This window comes from Zosterops lateralis (assembly GCF_965231275.1).
Source record: "Zosterops lateralis genome assembly, chromosome: 3".
Lineage (NCBI taxonomy): Eukaryota > Metazoa > Chordata > Aves > Passeriformes > Zosteropidae > Zosterops > Zosterops lateralis.
This window is the reverse complement of record NC_139764.1, coordinates 108,376,190-108,395,099: the sequence shown is the minus strand read 5'-3', so window position 1 is coordinate 108,395,099 and position 18,910 is coordinate 108,376,190. Positions and strand designations below refer to the sequence as shown.

At 40.4% G+C, this 18,910-nt stretch overlaps 1 protein-coding gene across 2 annotated transcripts in view; it reads right to left on the bottom strand.

The window, feature by feature from the left end:
- Positions 1–18,910, bottom strand: part of CLIC5 (chloride intracellular channel 5) — a 69,801-nt gene that overhangs the window by 43,347 nt on the left and 7,544 nt on the right. The window contains exon 1 of one of the 2 annotated variants that reach the window (XM_083856779.1): positions 7,453–7,795. The exons of the other annotated variant lie outside the window; for it this stretch is intronic. Within the exon in view, the coding sequence (XP_083712905.1) occupies positions 7,453–7,515 (63 nt within the window). The 5' untranslated portion in view covers positions 7,516–7,795. Of the gene's footprint in view, positions 1–7,452; positions 7,796–18,910 lie in introns of those variants that run through there. 2 annotated transcript variants of the gene reach the window in all.

The window sequence follows — 18,910 nt, the reverse complement described above, 5'->3', positions numbered from 1 at the left end:
CCAGAACAAAACCAAACCCTTCCTTATCCCAACTGATTTTCCCTGACTTTAAGTCAACCTTAGCTAAAAAAAAGCGTTTATCACTGAAACCTTCTATTATTCATGTATAAAACTAACACATAAAGGCACAGCCCTGTAACTGCTACCAGACTTTGTAAAAAGGAGTCATTTGAAAAAAAACTACAAGAACTCCTAGCTGAAAAATGGAAATACTAACAAAATAATGCTTCTGTTACCTCTTTGCAGCACTGCTGGGATTATTTTGCTCATATCTGCCACATTTTGAGGAATTATGTGCCACACAAGAACTAAGTGATATCGTTGCTGTGATGATCAATGTGCTCTCCTCAACAATCCTTACACAGCCTTCCATCAAACTCTATTTAACACAGGCAGGTGGATTGATACCAACATTAAATCCTGGAGCACAGGCAGACGCACTTCCTGCTGGCTCCCTTGGAAAGGGTCCCGGTGTATTTTTGGGATGTTATGTCAAATGATCCTGGTGACATTTGCTCTTCTGGATTAGCCTCAGCAGAGCCATATATTACCAGTAAAAGTTTCCTGAGGACGCTGGAGCTTCACTGTCATTGCTGAGCCACGACGCAACAACCTGTGAGCCCAATGAGATGGGAGCTGCCAGAGGTGGAAAAAGAACAACCTGCAGCTAAACATAGAGCACCCAGAGCACACTGGTGGCTATTTCTAAGTACCAGCAATAACAATTACAAATATCATCAGTTCTTCATGGTAAAATTAAAACACAGTGTTTACCCAATTTGACTGTATGGCTCAGAAAAACTGGGTAAAAAAGAAGGAGCTAGCAAGTGGAGTTTAAACAAGATCTCAAATACACTTAGCCAGGCCTAATTCTGCTGCCACTGAACTCAGCAGTACAAAACTGAATCTCTTTTGTGGCCATGACCCAAGCTGAATGTTTCTGGATTATTATTTATTCTAATGGATCCCATTCTTAAAGGCATGTAAAGAAGGTATGCATATTCAACAAAATATTGGAATATGTTTCATTTTAATCAGATGTTTTGATCAAAATAACCATGTATATCAATAGCATCGAGTTTAATAAAAAGCAAGTAGTCACAGCTGTTAATAGAGGAAACCCCCTAAACCATGGCAGATCAGGTTATTCATTCACTTTTAACCATAAACTAAGGATGAGACCATGAACTTAGGCAAGGGACACAGCTGAAAATCCCTTCTGAACTTGAGAACTAGTGTCCCAGGCCATCCTACAAACATTCCAGACTAGGTTCAAGGTGGCAGGGATAGTGAATATATCCCTGCCAAGACACTTCATAAACTTGGACCGCTTAAACAATTTACTGCCTGTCTCTAATACTTCCACCAACAAGGCCCTTGTCTTGATACAAAACAAAACCTGCAAATGCTCAGAGACATAACAGATACAGACACACAGACACTGGGTTGTATAACTCGGGCTAAAGCTTCTTTAAAGTATTGTTTTTCTTCATCACAAGGAAAAATAAGCAACCTGTGATGATAAAACATCTCATAGGCAGTTATATGGCAATTTATTGAATTTTTTAAAAATATAACTTTAAAGCAAAATTAATTCTTGTCAAGACAGATTTTTTCCCTCTATTTTTTAATGATTTCATTGAAAATGCTTAATTAAAAAAAAAAACAGAGAGGCAATGATCAGCCCAGATAGCATTCCCCTGATTTAGGTGGGTCAGAAGTGGAGTTGTTATTGATTTGTCACTTTGATCATTCCTGATTTGACAAGATCTTAGCAGAACCACTACACTGAAATACTTGAGTCTACAGAACTTTCAAAACTCATTTAGAGATGGTTTAACAAACCTTGTAAAATTCTTTTCTTCCCTGGTGTTCAGATTACTGGCAAACCTTGTAAAGTTTGTAACCTTAATACCAAAGCACAAGGCTAGGATGCTGGAACAGGAGACTCAGGCTGCTGATCATGCACTGCCTCACCAAAAGCAGCCTGAAGAGACACAAACCGTGGTGCCCATCACCTGCTTGGCAGCTCCAAAAAGTAAAAATTCAGGATACACAGTAAACCCTGTGCTCCCACCACTACCAGAGTGACAGCTGAAAAGTGTCAGAGACTGCACACACTGTACACATCTGCTTTGTAGGGTGGTTGTGGCTCCTTCAAAACGTGTAAGGTTTGGCAATAAAAAAATGTTATTGTCAGTCTTGGAGCACCAGACAGGTCGGACCAGATGTTTCAGTATCATTATTCTTCCTTGTGCTTTTTAAATCTTTGTTATTTCCTCTTTATCTAGAAAGTTCAGGTAAACATAGGAATGATTTTGTATGAAAGCCAAGCTGAGCTCGTAATACCCAGGAAACAGCCACACTTCTCACGAAACAAAAATGAACTTAGAGCCCACCAGATCTGATTCTTAAAAGAAGCTTTTTGAGGGCAGTCTATGAATCAAATACACTGCAGAGCCTTTTTTGTTATAAAGGGTTAAAAGGTTCCTATCTCTCTTGTTTGCAAAGCCAGTATTGGTTGTGATAACCCTGAAATTCTGAAACTGAAATCAGTTTTCTTATCAGAGTGACTCTCTTATATTAAAACCCCAAAAGCCTTAATGGTGGGGAATGATTGCTTGTAACAGGTGTAACACTTTTATTTATAGATTCCTGTAAGGCTATGTGACAATATTTCACCAAAATCCAAACCAAGGATGGTTTGAAATAACCTTTCAGCAGAAATAACTTTTAAAAAATCCAGAATAACAAAACAAAACAGCAAAAAACCCAATTAAAAAAAAAAAAAAAAAAAAAACAAAAACACACACACACAAAAAAACTCATCTTGCTCCTCCCTGAGATAATTTCTGGAATAATTGTGTCCACAAGAGGGACAGCAACACCTTCCAGAGAGCAGCAGCTCCTGGCACTTTGATGGAGCACACTGTTGTTGATTACTCTGTCCTGGCAGCCAGACTCTCTGATTGACCCATTAATTCAGAACAGTAAACTTGGTACAAAATCTTACCATCATTTTTAGATATAATCCTAAGGGACCCAGTCAGCTGGCAGATGGGGACATGTTAAATGTCTGAAGTAGTGACTGTGGAAGTGGGAGGTCTCTGAGGTCTTTTTTGATTTGTACACTTCCAGCACCTCCACATTTTCTCTAGAAGGGTGTTCAGTGTGACTGTGGGTAAACATTTTGAGAAGTAAAGCCTTACACCTTTTAAGCAAAAGCTCTTGCTCACCTAATCCTAGAATGGTTTGGGTCGCAAGGGACCTTAAAAATCATGTCATTCCAACTCCCCTGCCATGGGCAGGGTCACCTTCCACAAAACCAGGTTGCTCAGAGCTCTGTCCAGCCTGTTTCTGAACACCGTCAGAGATTCACAACTTCGGGCAACCTGTCCCAGGACCTCACCACTCTTACACACAGAATTTCTTCCTAACATCTAATATAAACCTACCCTCCTTTAGCTTAAAGCCACCTCTCTTCATCCTGTATGCCCTTGTAGAAGGTCCCTCTCTAGCCCCCTTTAGGTACTGAAAGGTTCTATAAGGTTTTCCTGGAGCTTTCTCTCCTCCAAGCTGTTTTCATAGCAGAGGTGTTCCAGTCCTGTGATCAACTTAGTGGTCCCTTCTGGACTCATTTCTGTGGGTTCACATCTTCCTTCTGCTGAGGAGCCCAGAGCTTGATGCAGCAGTGCAGATGGAGTCTCAAAAGAGTAGAGTAGAGGGGCAGAATCACCTCCCTCGACCGACTGGTCCCTCTGATTTTGATGCAGCCCAGAACACTGATGAATATACCCCTAATATTACTCCATCAGTGCCACAACAATGACTCCTTCTAGAGGAACCTGCCTGCCAGCTTACCACACATTCTCCTACCACCATGATATCACCATCTTTTCACTATCAGAAATATGGATTAAGATATATCTTGTTATAGAGTGTTTCTAAAGCAGGGAGATTTTTAAAATGAAATGTACTTCAGTCCACTTGTGGGCTTTGTTTGCTTTCTAGACTGGATTCTGAGAAATGCAGTCTTCTTTGCATCATGTTTGGTTTTTCGTGGGTACAATGTATCTCCCTTCAAAGTAACTTTCAATGTTAGGTACTATTCTAATCCTGAAAGGCAAGGAACATACATCCAAACACCTGTTTCCATTGCAAACAGAAAGCAGCCACAAAAATCCTGTGGTCCCCCCGTATGGATTTTAACTGTATTACTTCACATAAAAGGAGCACTATTTCAATTCTGTCATTACCTTCACACATACACGTGCAAAATTGCCAGGAAATGCTACACATATCTTCCATCAGGGTATCATTGTCATTTATACAGAAGCACTTTGCTTCTCCAGCACACAGAAGATTGAAATCAGCCTGAGTTACAACAAGCTGGGTTAAGCACAGAGCAAGCACTACCTTTCCCCAGGCTGCTGCCGCCAGCGTCTCGCGACACCAAGCACCAAACCTTCCTCTCTGGCAGCCTCCTCCAATTCCCTGTCAAACAAGTTTAGAGAGGGAATTGCTGCTGGAGAGTTTCAGTGTTCAGCAAAGGCCTGCTCACACAAGCTGCTCATCTGATCAAGGCAGCACCACCTCCCTGGCAGAGCTCACCGCTCCCACCATCACTCCCCTTGTGTCCTGCCCCAGATTTGGAGGGGATTGCTCTCAAACATGCACCTTGCAAGAATAAACACTTGTTCACAAAAAAATACTTCACAGATCCAGGTTAGGGCACCGTTAGAAAACAAGTGAAATCAATGGGGATGATAACAAATAGGTGTGATAACCACTTAACCTGCCCCTGCCACAGCAGCTCAGCTGTGTCCTGGTGGTGCCCAGCCTGTCTCTGCATCTCAGGAGATCCTGAGCCAACCTGCATTAGGTTACAGAGCAGCTCTTTTGGTTACAACCCCGCTCCCTGCTTGTCTGTCTGAGGCTCCTGAGCTCCTGGTTGACAAACAGCAAAGGGAAATAGAGCAATTGTGTAACACCTTTCTTTTTTTAACCTGAGACAGAAAATGCTTTTATTAGAGACAATGTGGCTGGTGAAAAACAGCCCTTTCTAGTTTTTTGGGGCTTGTGGAAGATACAGTTTCCACCAGGCCACGTCTATTGCCCTACATTTTCTCACTTATCACTGTATTTTCTGTGTATTCCTTCAAGGATGCAGGACAGAACTCTTTTCCTTGTGTGAAGTATCACTTCTATAAAAATCAAATGAGGAATTGCTCATTGATCCCAACATCTCCTGCTGTTAGAACTTGTCTCAAGTGTGGTCCAGTATATTTACTTTTGCCACATTGATCCCTGCATCTCACTGTCCAGTAGAAGTTATCACTTTTCCATTCTTTCCAGCCAGGATCAGCCTTCCTGTTTGCCTACCCTTACTAATATCCTATTCTTTGCAGTCATCCTGCAAAAAAGTTTTCACCTGTTCGTGATTTTCTTACATTCTCCTATTTTTCAGCTTTCAGCTTATCTCTCCTTTGGATGTTCTTCTCTTTTTATTTTTGAACTTTCAAGGTGTATAATTTAATACTCTGGTCACATGCTTTACTATAGAAACCTTTAAACTTTTAATTAAATTAATGGCACCTTTCCAAAACATCAAGAATTGCAATTTTTCAACCTAAATGGAAATTCTCCAGGAAGATATCAATTAATTCTTCTGTTCCAGCTCTGAGTTTTATGTGAGTCTCTATGCAATTTTGTAATATGCATTATGCAGGAAGTCACATTACTAAAAATGTTCTTGCTGGAGTTATAAATCTTCAGGTGGTGGCATGGCTTGGTTTAATGCAGCGCTCATTTTTCCCAGCATCTTATGGATCCAGAGCCTCACACAATGAATCTGGGCAATGACCTTCAGTTTAACAGCTGATGCAGTCAAAGAACCACATATCACAAACATCTGTGTCAGCCTCAGTGAAATAGTGCAAGCACTAAAACAAATCAGCAGCTGGATTTCCATTCCAGCACACATTTGACTGATGACAGAGTGCCAAACAACATCACAAACCTATTTTTTAGCCCATAAGCATCTCCATTAAACTCAATTTGGTAGAAACAACTTGTAAGAGGTGAGATGTCTGGCTGCATGGACTCATGTTGGTCCATTTTAGTACATTAAGCTCTTTGTAAAAAGGGCTCTTATGAACCTGAAATTCTTGTCAAATCTGATTGCCATGGAAAAAGACCTCACTGCTGGCTCAGTCACTGCAACTGCACCTGAACTGACTGGTTTTGGAAGATGTGTGAGGAGGCCGTGTATACACATCATGGATGTGGCTGACATTTCAACTTACAGCCCAAAATATCTACCAGGGAGTACAAAGCAATTACATACCCTCATCTTGACAGAAGGGAGGGGTTGGAATTTGCTTTCCTAATCATTCAGGGCTGTTTGCTAAGGGTCTGAGGTAACTCCCACATATTAATAATAATCCAATGGATTACCAAACACCTGCAAACGTTCCAGGCCAGGCTGGACAAGATTTTAAGCAACCTGGTCTAGTGAAAGATATCTGTGCCCATGGCAGGGGGATTGGAATAAGATGATCTGTAAAGTCCCTTCCAAACCAAGCCATTCCATAGTTTTACATGGGCACAGGGGATTTCAGCCTCAATGTGTGTAGAGGCTTTAAAACACTGAACATCAAAAAAATCTGAGCTCTTCACTGAGGCAGAGTTTGCAGGAAGTTTGCTATTAATAAGGTTGTATGTGTCATGGGTTTCAACTGTGCCACTGACTTTAATGGTAAAGTTTTCACAGCCCAAGACCACAACTTGAAAGTTTCATAGTCATACACAACTTCAAACATTCTGAAACCCTACCAGACAACAGGTGTAGTCATTTTTTTATATTTCCATTAAATTGTTTTCTGTTCTCAGTTACCCTTCTAGAAAATCAGAATGAGCTTCAGGCTGAGGAAAAACTGATAGTAAAAACTCATTTAGTTTTTATTGGTTTAGAAGAAAAAAGGAAGTATTGCAGTAAATAATCAGAAGACTGACAGCTTATCTCAATCATTATTGTTTTATGGTCCATCAGCATTTCAGACCTAACAGTCTCTGCTGAAGTGCCAAATCCTGGAACCCCCCAGCTCTTCCCAAAAATGGAAAAGAAAGTCAGGATTCATGGAGCAAAACCTGAAGCCTACAGCCTCAAGTCTAAAGTTAGGACACAGTAAATTGCAGGCAGCAGGCTAAGAATAACAGAACAAACTCTCAAGGAGAGAATTAACAATAAAACACAGGAACTCTGACTCTCCCTCCACAACATTACCTAATTCTAATGTCACGAAGAAGAAAGCAGAGTGAGCGTGTGTGCGAGAGATAACAGGCTGTCACAGCACCACTCCGCTCAGCACCAGAAAATTAAAGTTTGATTATTCAGTAGAAGCTGAGCCGATCTGAGAGTCACACCAGTGTCCAGTTCACAGCGCAACTTACCTTCACAAAGAGCTCAATTTCAGGGTCCTTTCCGTCCCCATTAGCAGCAACTGAGTCTGTCATTTTTCACCCCCAAGGCTACCAGATGATCTCTTGATATTAAGTGGCAAAAGGAGGTTTCAAGTGCAAGGCGTGTGAGTTTCCCTTCTGAACCGCTCTCACAAAGCTCTTAAAACATCATTTGTAGTGATAAAGCTCAAAAGCAGTGGAGTAAACAAGTTTTCAGGTTATTAAATGAATAATAATTAAGAAAAGGCAGGCAGCAGAGGAGCAGTCCCTGTTACGGTAGTTCTTCAGAGCAACAAGTGCTGCTGTGCTCTGGTACAGTATCCTCATCTGTCAGAGCTGCAGCCCTCGCTGCCTGCCCAAAATAGCCCAGAGCATAAAAAAACAGAGGGTGGGGTTAAGCTCATAGGGGAGGAGACAAGCTCCTGGTACCTACGGCAGGATCAGTCTCTGAGCAAATAATTCTTCTCTTGCCTGTTTTCAGCATTTCTGTTGTTCCCTCCCTTATTCTACAACTGGGAGCATCAGGGACAGGGAAGAAGGAAGTCCTGCAGCAGGGCTGGTTTCGTTGCTTTAAGCAACAGTGATGTTTTTTCCTGCTTTTCTGAAGGGTGTTTGTCCTGCCTCTAGCTGTTCAAAATCCCAATATTGTTGTTGTTAAGAAAGGTAAGAGAAAACAGCCTGTGCACTGGCTGTTAGATCAATCAAGGAACGGGAAGCAAAACAGAGCTTTGCCTCAGCAACCCTCACCATGTGTGTGGTATAAAGTGCTACAGAGGCCAAAACTGAACATTAGGTGAGAGAAGTGCCTGTGATGTGACCACTGCTGATGGAGCTCAGGAGCAGAGGAATGGGAATATTTGGGTCCCATAACTATTTCTCAGCGTGCCCCTTGGGGTGCTGGCTGTAGAGGAGGGACAGGAGAGCAATGATTCGCTGGGTGGAGCATGGGAGAACAGTTCCAAGGGCCACAGCCTGCTGCTGACGGTGCTGCTGTCATCCCTACTCCCTTTCCTTCACCCTGCATTCCTTGCGTGACTCAGAGGGCACCGCACAGCAGCCATGAGGTGGCACCTATAGAAAGTCCTGACACAGCCAAAAGGCACGAAGGGAGGGAGTGCTGGCACAGGAGGGGACAGCTGGCAGAGGTGAAGGGGTAAATGGCACCTCCTCCTTATCCCCATCCCTGCCTGGAGGGACTTTGTGTCCTCCTGCCCTCTTCCTGCACTTCTGCCCCTGATCCTGTTTCAGGACTGCCAAAGCTCTGGCTCACAGGTTGTTGGCAGCTCGAGCAGCCAGACGTGAGCAGTTTTACCTTCCCCATCTGACACAGAGAGGCCTTTTGGGAAGGGCTTTGACATGATCAAACACTCGCCTTTCCTGAAAGTGCTCTTAGCTGTGTGCTTCTGTGATCATCTCCAGTTCTCTCTGTGACCTCTGGGCATTTGACACAGCTCCAAGAGGAGTCACAGCCAACACCTCTGTGGCCCTTTGGGTAAGTTCTAAGGGAATTTTCCCTCAGCAGCTGCTTCATATGCACTGCGTGAGGGAACTGAAATGGTTAACGGGTAAATCTCATTATGCTGTTGCAACTGTAATTACAACATAATCATCATTATAATTACTGTAAAAGTATGCTTATGGTTTCGAGATCTAATTAGCACTCATTCAAATAACTGGAAGGTTAACTATAAGAGAATTAAGTGTTATTACTCCTTTGATTTCAAATTTTTACATGTAATTTTTGGACTAGGCACATTAATTACCAAACATTTAGAGTACAATTATTATTAGACCTATCGGCAAGTTTCCAAGGACATGGACTAAGTGTACTTACATGTGGCAGAAAGAATCATTGCATTGTAATTATGTATTACAGTTATAAAAGTCTGCCAAAAACTTAAGAGCAATTACTGTATCTTTAAAATACATCCCTAAATAATGCATTATTAACTACACAATTATAATCTTTTGGGTTTTGGTGAAAAATTGTTTTGCTCTAGCACGTTGTGGTGACATAATTTCCCTTTAATGAGGGTTCCTGGGAACAATGGGAAATGGGTCATCTTCATTGAGGTTACCTGTAGCTCCAGCTTCACTGAAAATATTGTTTTGATATAGGCAAGCGATTTGAGCAAGTTATATCACAGGGCCATCTCTACTGGAAGAGAAAATACTGCCAGCAGTATGAGCACAGCAATGAGGTAATGCTTCTAATGCTAAACCAAAGGGTAGAAATAAAATCAGCTTTCAAAATATCAGCACTTGCAAGTTGTGATGCATGTGACCTATTTAGATGTCTATTTTAGAATGAAAAAAATATGCCCTAGAAGTGTCTAATTTTTTCCATTGAGCCCAGGGTAATGAGATAAACATGCAATGGTCAGACAAATCCTGCAGTAATTTCTAAGTAAAAGAAATCTATGGCTTTAGTGCCTGATTCCTGTGCATGTGCCATCCCTCACTCCAGAAGTTGTGTGTGCCTTGTGCTTCTGAAAGTCAAACTCTAGATGTAGCAATTTCAGCAGAGACTCAACGTGTCAAAACATTCAAATCCTTCCCTCCCAATTACTGTCTGGGTTTAGTGGTGTGTTATAATTAGTTTGCAGACAGAAGATTCTTGTGCTGAGGCTCAGCTATGCAGAAGGGAAACTTTGCAATACAAAGGGAGCGAAGGTGCCCTGCAGCCATTTCCATCCTAACCCAGATACAAACTACTGCAGGAATGGGCCAGATCCCACCTGGCTCAGGGTGTTTCTGGGCAGTGCTGCCACAGGAAGGTGCCTTCCCTATTTGCTTCCACCCTACCCCCTGCCCCAGGACCTGATATGGGGTCTTCAGAGGCTACAAAAGTTGAGGAGTAAATACCACACATCTGGTGTTCCAGCTGTGCTTTTAGGTATCCACGGAAAGAACATGCCAGCCCACCTCAAAGAAAAAAAAAGCAAAAAAAACCTCTGCTTTACAAAAATACCCCCATGGAATCCCTAAAAGACAGCAAACATAACAGACAACATAACTAGTTCATATAATGCTGTTTTTGTAAAAAGAGATTCTGAAAGCTGAATTTAGGATAAACATTGTAGAAGGCAGTGAGTAGGAGGAAATATATATAGATGCGCATATATATATATGTATATGCACTCCTTTAGGAATCTATTCATGCATTTACTGCTTTTCTGTCATATAAAACTGACTTATCACTTACATCTGGGTGGAACCTTTCTGACTATAATGGTTTTTAGTGTCTACACAGCTCTTTTGTGTGTTATAAAATCAGCTCTTTCTTCAGCCAAATTAAGGGTAAGACACTGATAAATAATTAGTACACTCTCATTTTACTGCAAAGAATGAGTCACTTAGTTTGGCCTATCATTTTCTCACAAGTCAGAAGTAGCAGAGGCTTTGAGTTACACGCAAGAACATTAGACACTGAATTATGAACTCCTCATAAGCCAAGTCATTATAGTTTGAGTTTTATGAGATATAGAAATGAATATAAGCACGTCATCCCATTAATAAAAGAAGAGAAGAGCTTCAGAAAAGGAACGGCCACGTCCCCACGTAAGACCTCTATTGTAGGTGAACACTGATGCACTATCAGCTTTCACAGGCCTTATCCAAGCTTCACTTCCAGCAAAGATTTGTCCCAAGGGGGTGAAGCAGAGGCCAAGCATCCAGAATGTAATTCTATCATGCAGTTCTCTAGCAGACCGCTGTGTTACCAAGAAGGATCAGAGCACGAAGCACATCCATCCCCCAGTCCTTCCATCCAGCTTGTTCCAGGAGAGCAGGTATTGCAACTTTTATATGACACAGGTGATGTTTTTCAATGTTGTGATGAAAAAAAATAAAATCTTGGTGCAGCTGTGCAGTAAATGCAGTAAATGGTGTTTGGGGTTGTGATTTTACCAGGGAATTATTTAAGCGTTTAGTTGCCAGAAAACCCCACACCTAAGCAGCACCCAGGGTGCTTTGAAGGGGTTATGGAAATGTCTCTTCCAGAGAGAGTTCTGAAGTACTGGCAATTTGCAACTGCATTTATTGGATTTATTTTTGATATTCAACACACTTAACAACTGCAAGGAATCAATCCAGTAATTTTTCTTTTGAGTTGCAATGTGTCACTATCGATTTCTTGTCTGAATTTCAGAAAACCAAAAGATTTTTGGGAACAAACAGCAGGTTCCCCTCCCAAAATGTACAAGACGTGCAAGGACATACAAGGCTCTTCTCATCAGCCTCATGCCAACACTGGGTGATCAAATACTTTCCCTCAGCTCTAAAGATATACAGTACCTCAGAATGTGTTGGTTTGATGGAAGAACTGTGATTTTGTTCCTTTTTGTAAATTTTCCCGCACTCAAGGTAATGGAAGAAAAGACATCAAGAGGTACAAAAACAGCTATGCAGCCTGAATATCCCAATAAATTGGATGGGATAGGATGGAAAAGCCTAGACTAGAAAACTTTGCACTCCATTAACTGGCCACTTTGAGATAACCCACTTTATACCCACCCCCAGATATTATGAATCCATGATAGCTATGAGCTACAGCAGCTCTCCTTTATCTTTTTATTAAAAAGCATTATTTTAGCTCTAAAATTGTCTTGCTGAAACTCTTCTGTTTAGCAGAATGAACCCATTCAGATTACAGTTTTGCAAAGTTCTAGTCCAAAACCATGGAATTATTTTTATATATAATTATATTTTCACATGGATGCAGCATCAAACTTTGCTGTAACGTTAATAAGCATTAACACCTTCAAGAGAAAACCTCTTGCTGTTCAGTGTGAAGAGAGATTTCATTATGAATAATGATCTCAGTGCTCATTTTGAGAGAGCCTCAGGTACCCATTTGTAAGGAAGTGGCTCTGAAAAGGTACAAAATCATCTCCTAATGCTCCATTTGGTACAGAGGCTTCTAGAGGGCAGTGGTTTATTTCACTATCATTTCAAAACTGACATTTCAATTAAAAACAAAAGATACTTCCAACCAGGACTGAGACTGCTCTGGAAAGTGGTATTGTAGGAGATACAATGGACAGCATGACAGATTGTCCCAAGCTGTGGGCTATATGGATAATGCAGCTGATGAAAGGAGAAATGCAGAAATCCTCAGCCCTTGCTTTTCAAAATGAATCCTCCCTGCTATCAAGTGTGGTGAAGAAAAACAGCACCAGGTAAGTGTGATGTACCCACTGTTGTTGACTCACTACTGTCATAGAAAATTACATGATTTTATTTCCAAGTCTGCAACAGAGTAAGTAATGCCTATTCCTGTCTTACTTTACAGGAGTTCATCATGCAAGTCCCTATTTAGATTATTTCTGTTTGCTTCTTTGCATCTTCTTATCATAAATTAAGTCTAAATTAATTAAAATTTGAGATATGAACATGCAAACTAAGGTTAAATCCCCCCCAAACAAAAGACCAGCACACAACATGCTACTATAATCCTGATTTATGAATTACTATTTACAGAAAGTGTTCAAAATAGCATGTACAACTCATGCACATCTCAGGCTAGGCTTCAATTTCTCCCAGTAAATAAGGCTCAAAGAATGCACAGTTGCTGCTGATTTCATTGGACACATTTGTGTTTTACATGTTGTTTAGCAAACAGTTTGGCTGAAATCTGAAATTTCTCCCTGTGTTCTGATGCACATTATTTCTAAAAGTTGAAGCTTTCAGCAGCTCAGTTTGAAATTACTGATGACTCAGTCTAATCCCCATGGGTTCACACACTAACATCAGTACCTGCGTAGCAGGTTATATGCATGGATCTGCACCGTGGATTTCAGAATCCTCTGCAGTGTTTGGCTTAAGAAAAGGGCCTCTGGATTTTTGCTCCCTGAAAAACTCACACTGGATCAGTGTGAAATAACAGGGCTCAACATCCTGACATCCCTCTGTGGCAGCAAAGTTTAACCTCTGCAGTGGTGATGCCTCTGGTCAGTGGCAGTGCTGCTCGCCTGGGCTAATGCACCTGGCTGACCTTGAGCCTCACAGTGAACTGAAAAACTCTTCCATTCTCCTTAATAAATTGCCTTCATTCATTTTTCATTTCACCTTTTGGTACTTCTGTGATAAAGTTTCCACAAAGTTTGCCAGCTCACTTGCCTTAGTGCATCACCTCAAGCTGTTATGAAATGAATGGTGGGTTCTTTGTTCTTTTTTTCCTTCCTAAGAACTTCAAAGTAAGAGTTCAACATCTTGCAGTACCTAAAGTTGGTTTGGTGATACTCCATTTTAGGGGTTTTTTTTGCTTGAGGACCCTTTTCACTGCAGACTTAATGCAAACAACCAGGATGAATTGAAGCAAGGTAGTGAGTTGAGCACAGATGTGAACTTCTCCTCTGCAAATACACTTTTACTTTTACATTAGCAGTTTTTTTCTGGTAACCATCACATTAATAGATTTTTGCTGGTGACCAGCAAACCCAGCTCATTAGGACTTCAAAGAACATGTCCCACATCCTTAACTGAAAGATGGTGGTGGTGGTAATTCTTTAAAAGGTGGTTGGTTTAAGACCAAAAGTAATTTTTTTATGAAATTTAGCACTGACCACAGTCTAAATAACAGTGGTGCCTTGTTTAAGTCTGTCAGAACTGGGAATACTGGGTAGTCTAACTAGAAAGACATAAGGGGGGTTTTGCCTCTTAAGTGGAAGATTTTCCAAAAATGTTCCATCTTTTGCCAAAATCACAAATTTTCACAGAGCATCTAGCAGGTATCACCTTTATAAGAAAGGTGTGGACCCTTGGCCACCAGCTGCAATTCCTGGGAGCAACCTCACCGACCACCAAAATGTCAAAGCCCAGTTTGTCTTTGCAGTCTCACTACTCTGATCTTGGTGACAACTCTGATGCAATTCTGTAGAAAATGGACTAGGTTTTCTCACAAGTTTTCCTGTGAGACCTACATCAGTTGGAAGAGTTCTAATGAGATATAGACTCCTTTGCTCCTTATTAGCATCTTCTACCCATTTCTAGCCAAGCATCAAGTCAGACTTGATATCAGACTAATTAATAAATATATATAAAAGTGTCTCATGATGTTGAGAAAACTAAATTTCCCTGCAGAGGATGGGAGCAAACAGAGACTCCCCAGTTAAGCCTTGACTACAGGTTCATGCAGAAAATTGACCTTCAGAGAGGAAAAAGCAGAGTTCACAAGGGTGAAGTTGTTGTAACCCTTTTTAGGTAACTAAGTATATAGAATCAAAACTGAAAGCAAGTTAGCCAGGTCATCTATCACTCTACCAAGATATTATAAACCTTGCACTGTATTATTGTAAATTTAAAATACTACTACTACTACTACTAATAATAATAATAATAATAATTCTGTAATGAAAATGAAGGGGAATCCACACATACAAACTTCATAGTGCAAAGCTTCATAAAATCAGAGGGCTCAGAGCCACTGGAAGTAATACATGTGGGAATAGTTTACTATTGATAGGGCTGATATTGCATTGTGGTTGTACAAGGTGGTTGGCTTAAGACCAAAAATAAATTGGCCTTTGATTTTTAATGCTTCCTAGTTCTTTCCCGTTTACACTCTGTTTTCAAGTCAGTGTAACTTTTGCCAGACTTTAAAAAGGGAACTTTTCAACACTGGTGTCTTCTTTATTCATCCAAAGGGCTTCAGATACCCAAAGATTTATCCTGTAATGCACTCAGCCACTGATCCCCCAGGCTACATCATAAAACAAAAGCTTGAAAGTGAACAAAAATGCAAGGAAATGACCCAATTTCCCCAGAATCAACAGCAAGCTAAGAATAGACTCCTGAACTCCTCAATGTCAGCTTAGTCAAACCTTTGTCAAATGAAAATACATTTGTTTTCCCAAGTGTTCAGAACTCTATTGTCATGGAGTACCCTCTCCATACAAGTGATTAGGTGAATATATACACAAGTACAACATTCTTGTACACAGTATTCTACAGGCACACTTCCAGAGACATTCCACCTGTCACGCTCTGCTTGGAAAATCTACTTGGAAAATCTGTCCTTCAGTCTGTTTTTTTTTTTTTTTTTTTTTTTTTTTTTTTTTTTTTTTTTTAAATACACAAAATGTACTTGGTTACCATCCCCATGAGTCACACGGTCCAGTCTTGACAAGTTAATTGTTAAGTGGAATTAGGCAGCAGAGCGTTCTTTGGTCACATCCTTGCAGGGACTTGGAGAGCACGGTCTCCTCCCTGGCTGGCAGTCAGTGGGGAATGCCAGGGTGGCTGAGCTGCCGGCCGGCCTTTTATACCGGGGCTATTTTTAGCTGTTATCAGCCGCGGGTGCGGGGCCAATCCGCGCCCGGGGCCGCGCACAAACTCTGCTCCGGCCAAACTTCACTCGCAGCAATCTCACAGGGAGGAGCCAAGGGAGTTTGCTCCTCTGAACTTCGGCTGCTCTTTATAGGGGCTCCTGCAAGGCGCCAGCGCACCAAGGACACGAGTTAGGACCATGAGGAAGTTACTGACTAAACAGATAAGCATCCTGCCTATATTTGGTGAAAATAAGTGAATTTAAGGTGCCTCATGAAGTCCAGTAAGTGATGCAATCATTCAGTGTGATATACACATAAATCAAGCTCTGGTGTTTTTACAGAGGTGGTGTTTTTTATGTCAGCGTGTAACTATGTACTGTGTAACTGGAAACGACTTACTGTGATTATTTACAAATCCATGTGCTCACCAAAGAAAGGGAAGACAGATTGGTGCCTCTTCAAAACAGGCTACATGGTGTATAACACATTTTTGACACTGACCTCTAGTCCAGTATATTACTTTAGTAACTTTTCATGGAGATATGACCTTGTAGTAAATTTAGGCTTTGAGAAATTGATTTGAAATGGTGAGAAAAATGTGTATTAAAATTAGGAAGAATTTCTGATTACATTAAGAAAAATAATAATAATAATAATAAAAAGTTTAAATTATTTCTCCTAGTATTTCTGTTTACTGAGGACTTGCCAGTATTATTTGGGCACCTGATTGGTCATTTCTGGATAAGAGACCCTCTTGCAATGAGGGGCCGCCCAAAGTATCAATGTTACAGCTAAGGATGAACATATTTATAGACATATTTATAAATGTGGACAAATATAAAACACTTCTGCTGGTGAGATTTTTAATCAAAGAGATTTTTAAATCAATCAAAAAATGGTACAGATGCATGTGAGCACAGGTCTGAAGAGTGATTAAATACCTCTATTTTCAGATGCAAAGCTACCACTCCTTCCAGTTGCTTCTCAACCAGCCCTCAAGCTACAGGGACACAGTGTTGAGATCTCCCAAAGCACAGCAACATAGACATTTCACCTCAAATAGATTTTGTTTATTCAATCTATCATAGGTATCTTAAAACAGGAGGTTATTAAAATAACCTTTTTGTTGCTTGTTTAGTTTAGCTATAAAAGCAGAAGCAACCTGAGACAAGATGCAGATGTGGAAAAAAAAAAAAAGCACCTTTGCGAAAAGAAAATATGTGCAGAAGGGGATTACTATGACAACTGGCAGAAATGGAGACAAAAAGGATTGGCTGGTTTAGCCCCAAAACATCTGAGGTTGTCTAAACCTAAACTGATTTTTAAAAGAGCTAAATGTATGAATGAATGCTAATGGACCATGCTGGCACAAGACCAAGGATGCTTTAGCTGCATGTGAATAAAAGCAATTTGGAAATTAAAGTGTCAAACCTTTCGAGTAGTGACATTCTGAAGCAGATTTCCAAAATGAATAATAATAGTAATAGTTTCTAAATAGGCCTTGATCACTTTATGAATAAAATATTACACAATGAGGCTGTCTATAACAGACTACTCAATTTCATGTCCCAAAAGTCAAATCCAGTCCTATGAATTTCTTTTTCAGATTACCTAGAATCCCCAAAGAAACCATCTTGGTCATTGTACAGATTTCTACCTTTATGTGCCTCATCTTTTATAAACATATTAACAGGAAGATAAGGGTTTTCTCTCAGATTGTGTGTTCTGGACTTTTATTTCATTGCATACTTCAAACTGCATGGAGCCTGCAACAGAAAATCAATTAACTTGTGAATCAAAATCCTGGTTTTGAACACTGCTGGATGTACTGAAACCAGACCTGTGCACTGACAAATTCACTTCTCATCTATCCCTGAGCACGTTGTGGTAACGTCATGAATGTCACTGACGTCTTACATTATCAGAGACTGGTACCACCAATAAAAATTCACCTACAATTGTTTCATTAATTAATATGAAAAAGATCATCTAGAGATCTAAATATAAAAAACATACCTGCAGATGACAAATAAATGACTCATTTTAGAGTGACACACTTCCTCCTTTTCTTCTGCCACAGAAGGCAGTTTCCTACAGGTTCATAACATTTCCCATAAAGAAATGGTAAATATTTTTTATATTGCCACAAACACATAAAAATATTTATATGTTTCTTTTCAGCCAGAGACAAGGTTATGAGAGGACATCGACTATTTCTAAATGAAGTAGTAAATACAGTGGCAGAACAGTGGAAAATTTGCCTTCAATGCAGGGTCTTATGACCCAAAGAAACAAACAATTTTTCTTTTCCCAATTAAAATCTTAAGCTGTGTTTGAAGTAGTACCTAGGAGTTCAGATTTAGTATGTTCAGTTGGCTTTTCTCTCTTCTACTGTGGTGTCTCAAATGAAATGTAATTCTAAAACAAATACAGCTGAAAGACCCATATATGGGGATTGCTGTTAAAAAAAGGACAAAATTTGACTGAAGTTAAAGGAAGAGCACTGGATCTCAGTCTTGGAAAGGTGATAAAATATATTATATCATTTAATCAGATTAATTTAGACTGTAAAGTGAACAGCAGAAGTGTCCAGCATCTCACTGTTTGATCACTATTGCACTTCAGTTGTTGCTGAGTGGGGACACTGAAACAAAAATGGAAATTAAATCTCCTGAAAAAAGAAATTAATCAATCCAAAGTTTGTTTCCAGATGTCCATTAAGAATTCACTTCTAGTCTAATCTAGTCATCCTTAGATTTGTGTTTAAACTGTCAGTGGTGGTATTCAGTTTATTTCATTCAGGTCACCATGCCATTCTTTTTAGTGAAAGTTTATGGCTTGATGCAGTTGCCAAAGCCTGGATATCCAGCAGTATTTGATAGGATAGCTGAGGAAATCATAAACATATTTGAGACAGATCTATGGGACACCCATGGCCTGCAGAGGCAGTTGGAGGCCAGGAAAGAAACCTTTAGATATCTAAACCAGCAGGAGATGCCCATGACTGGAAAACTGAATTAGGTCCAACTCCATACAATAACCAGAGTCCACCTATCCTCCTCCTACAGGTTGTGCTTGCACTTGACCACGGGAATTAACATCCCATTATGCCATTTCAGATACCTTTTTGTTGCAAAAACAGCCTAGACATCCTGCAGAGGTGTAGTTAATGGCTTACA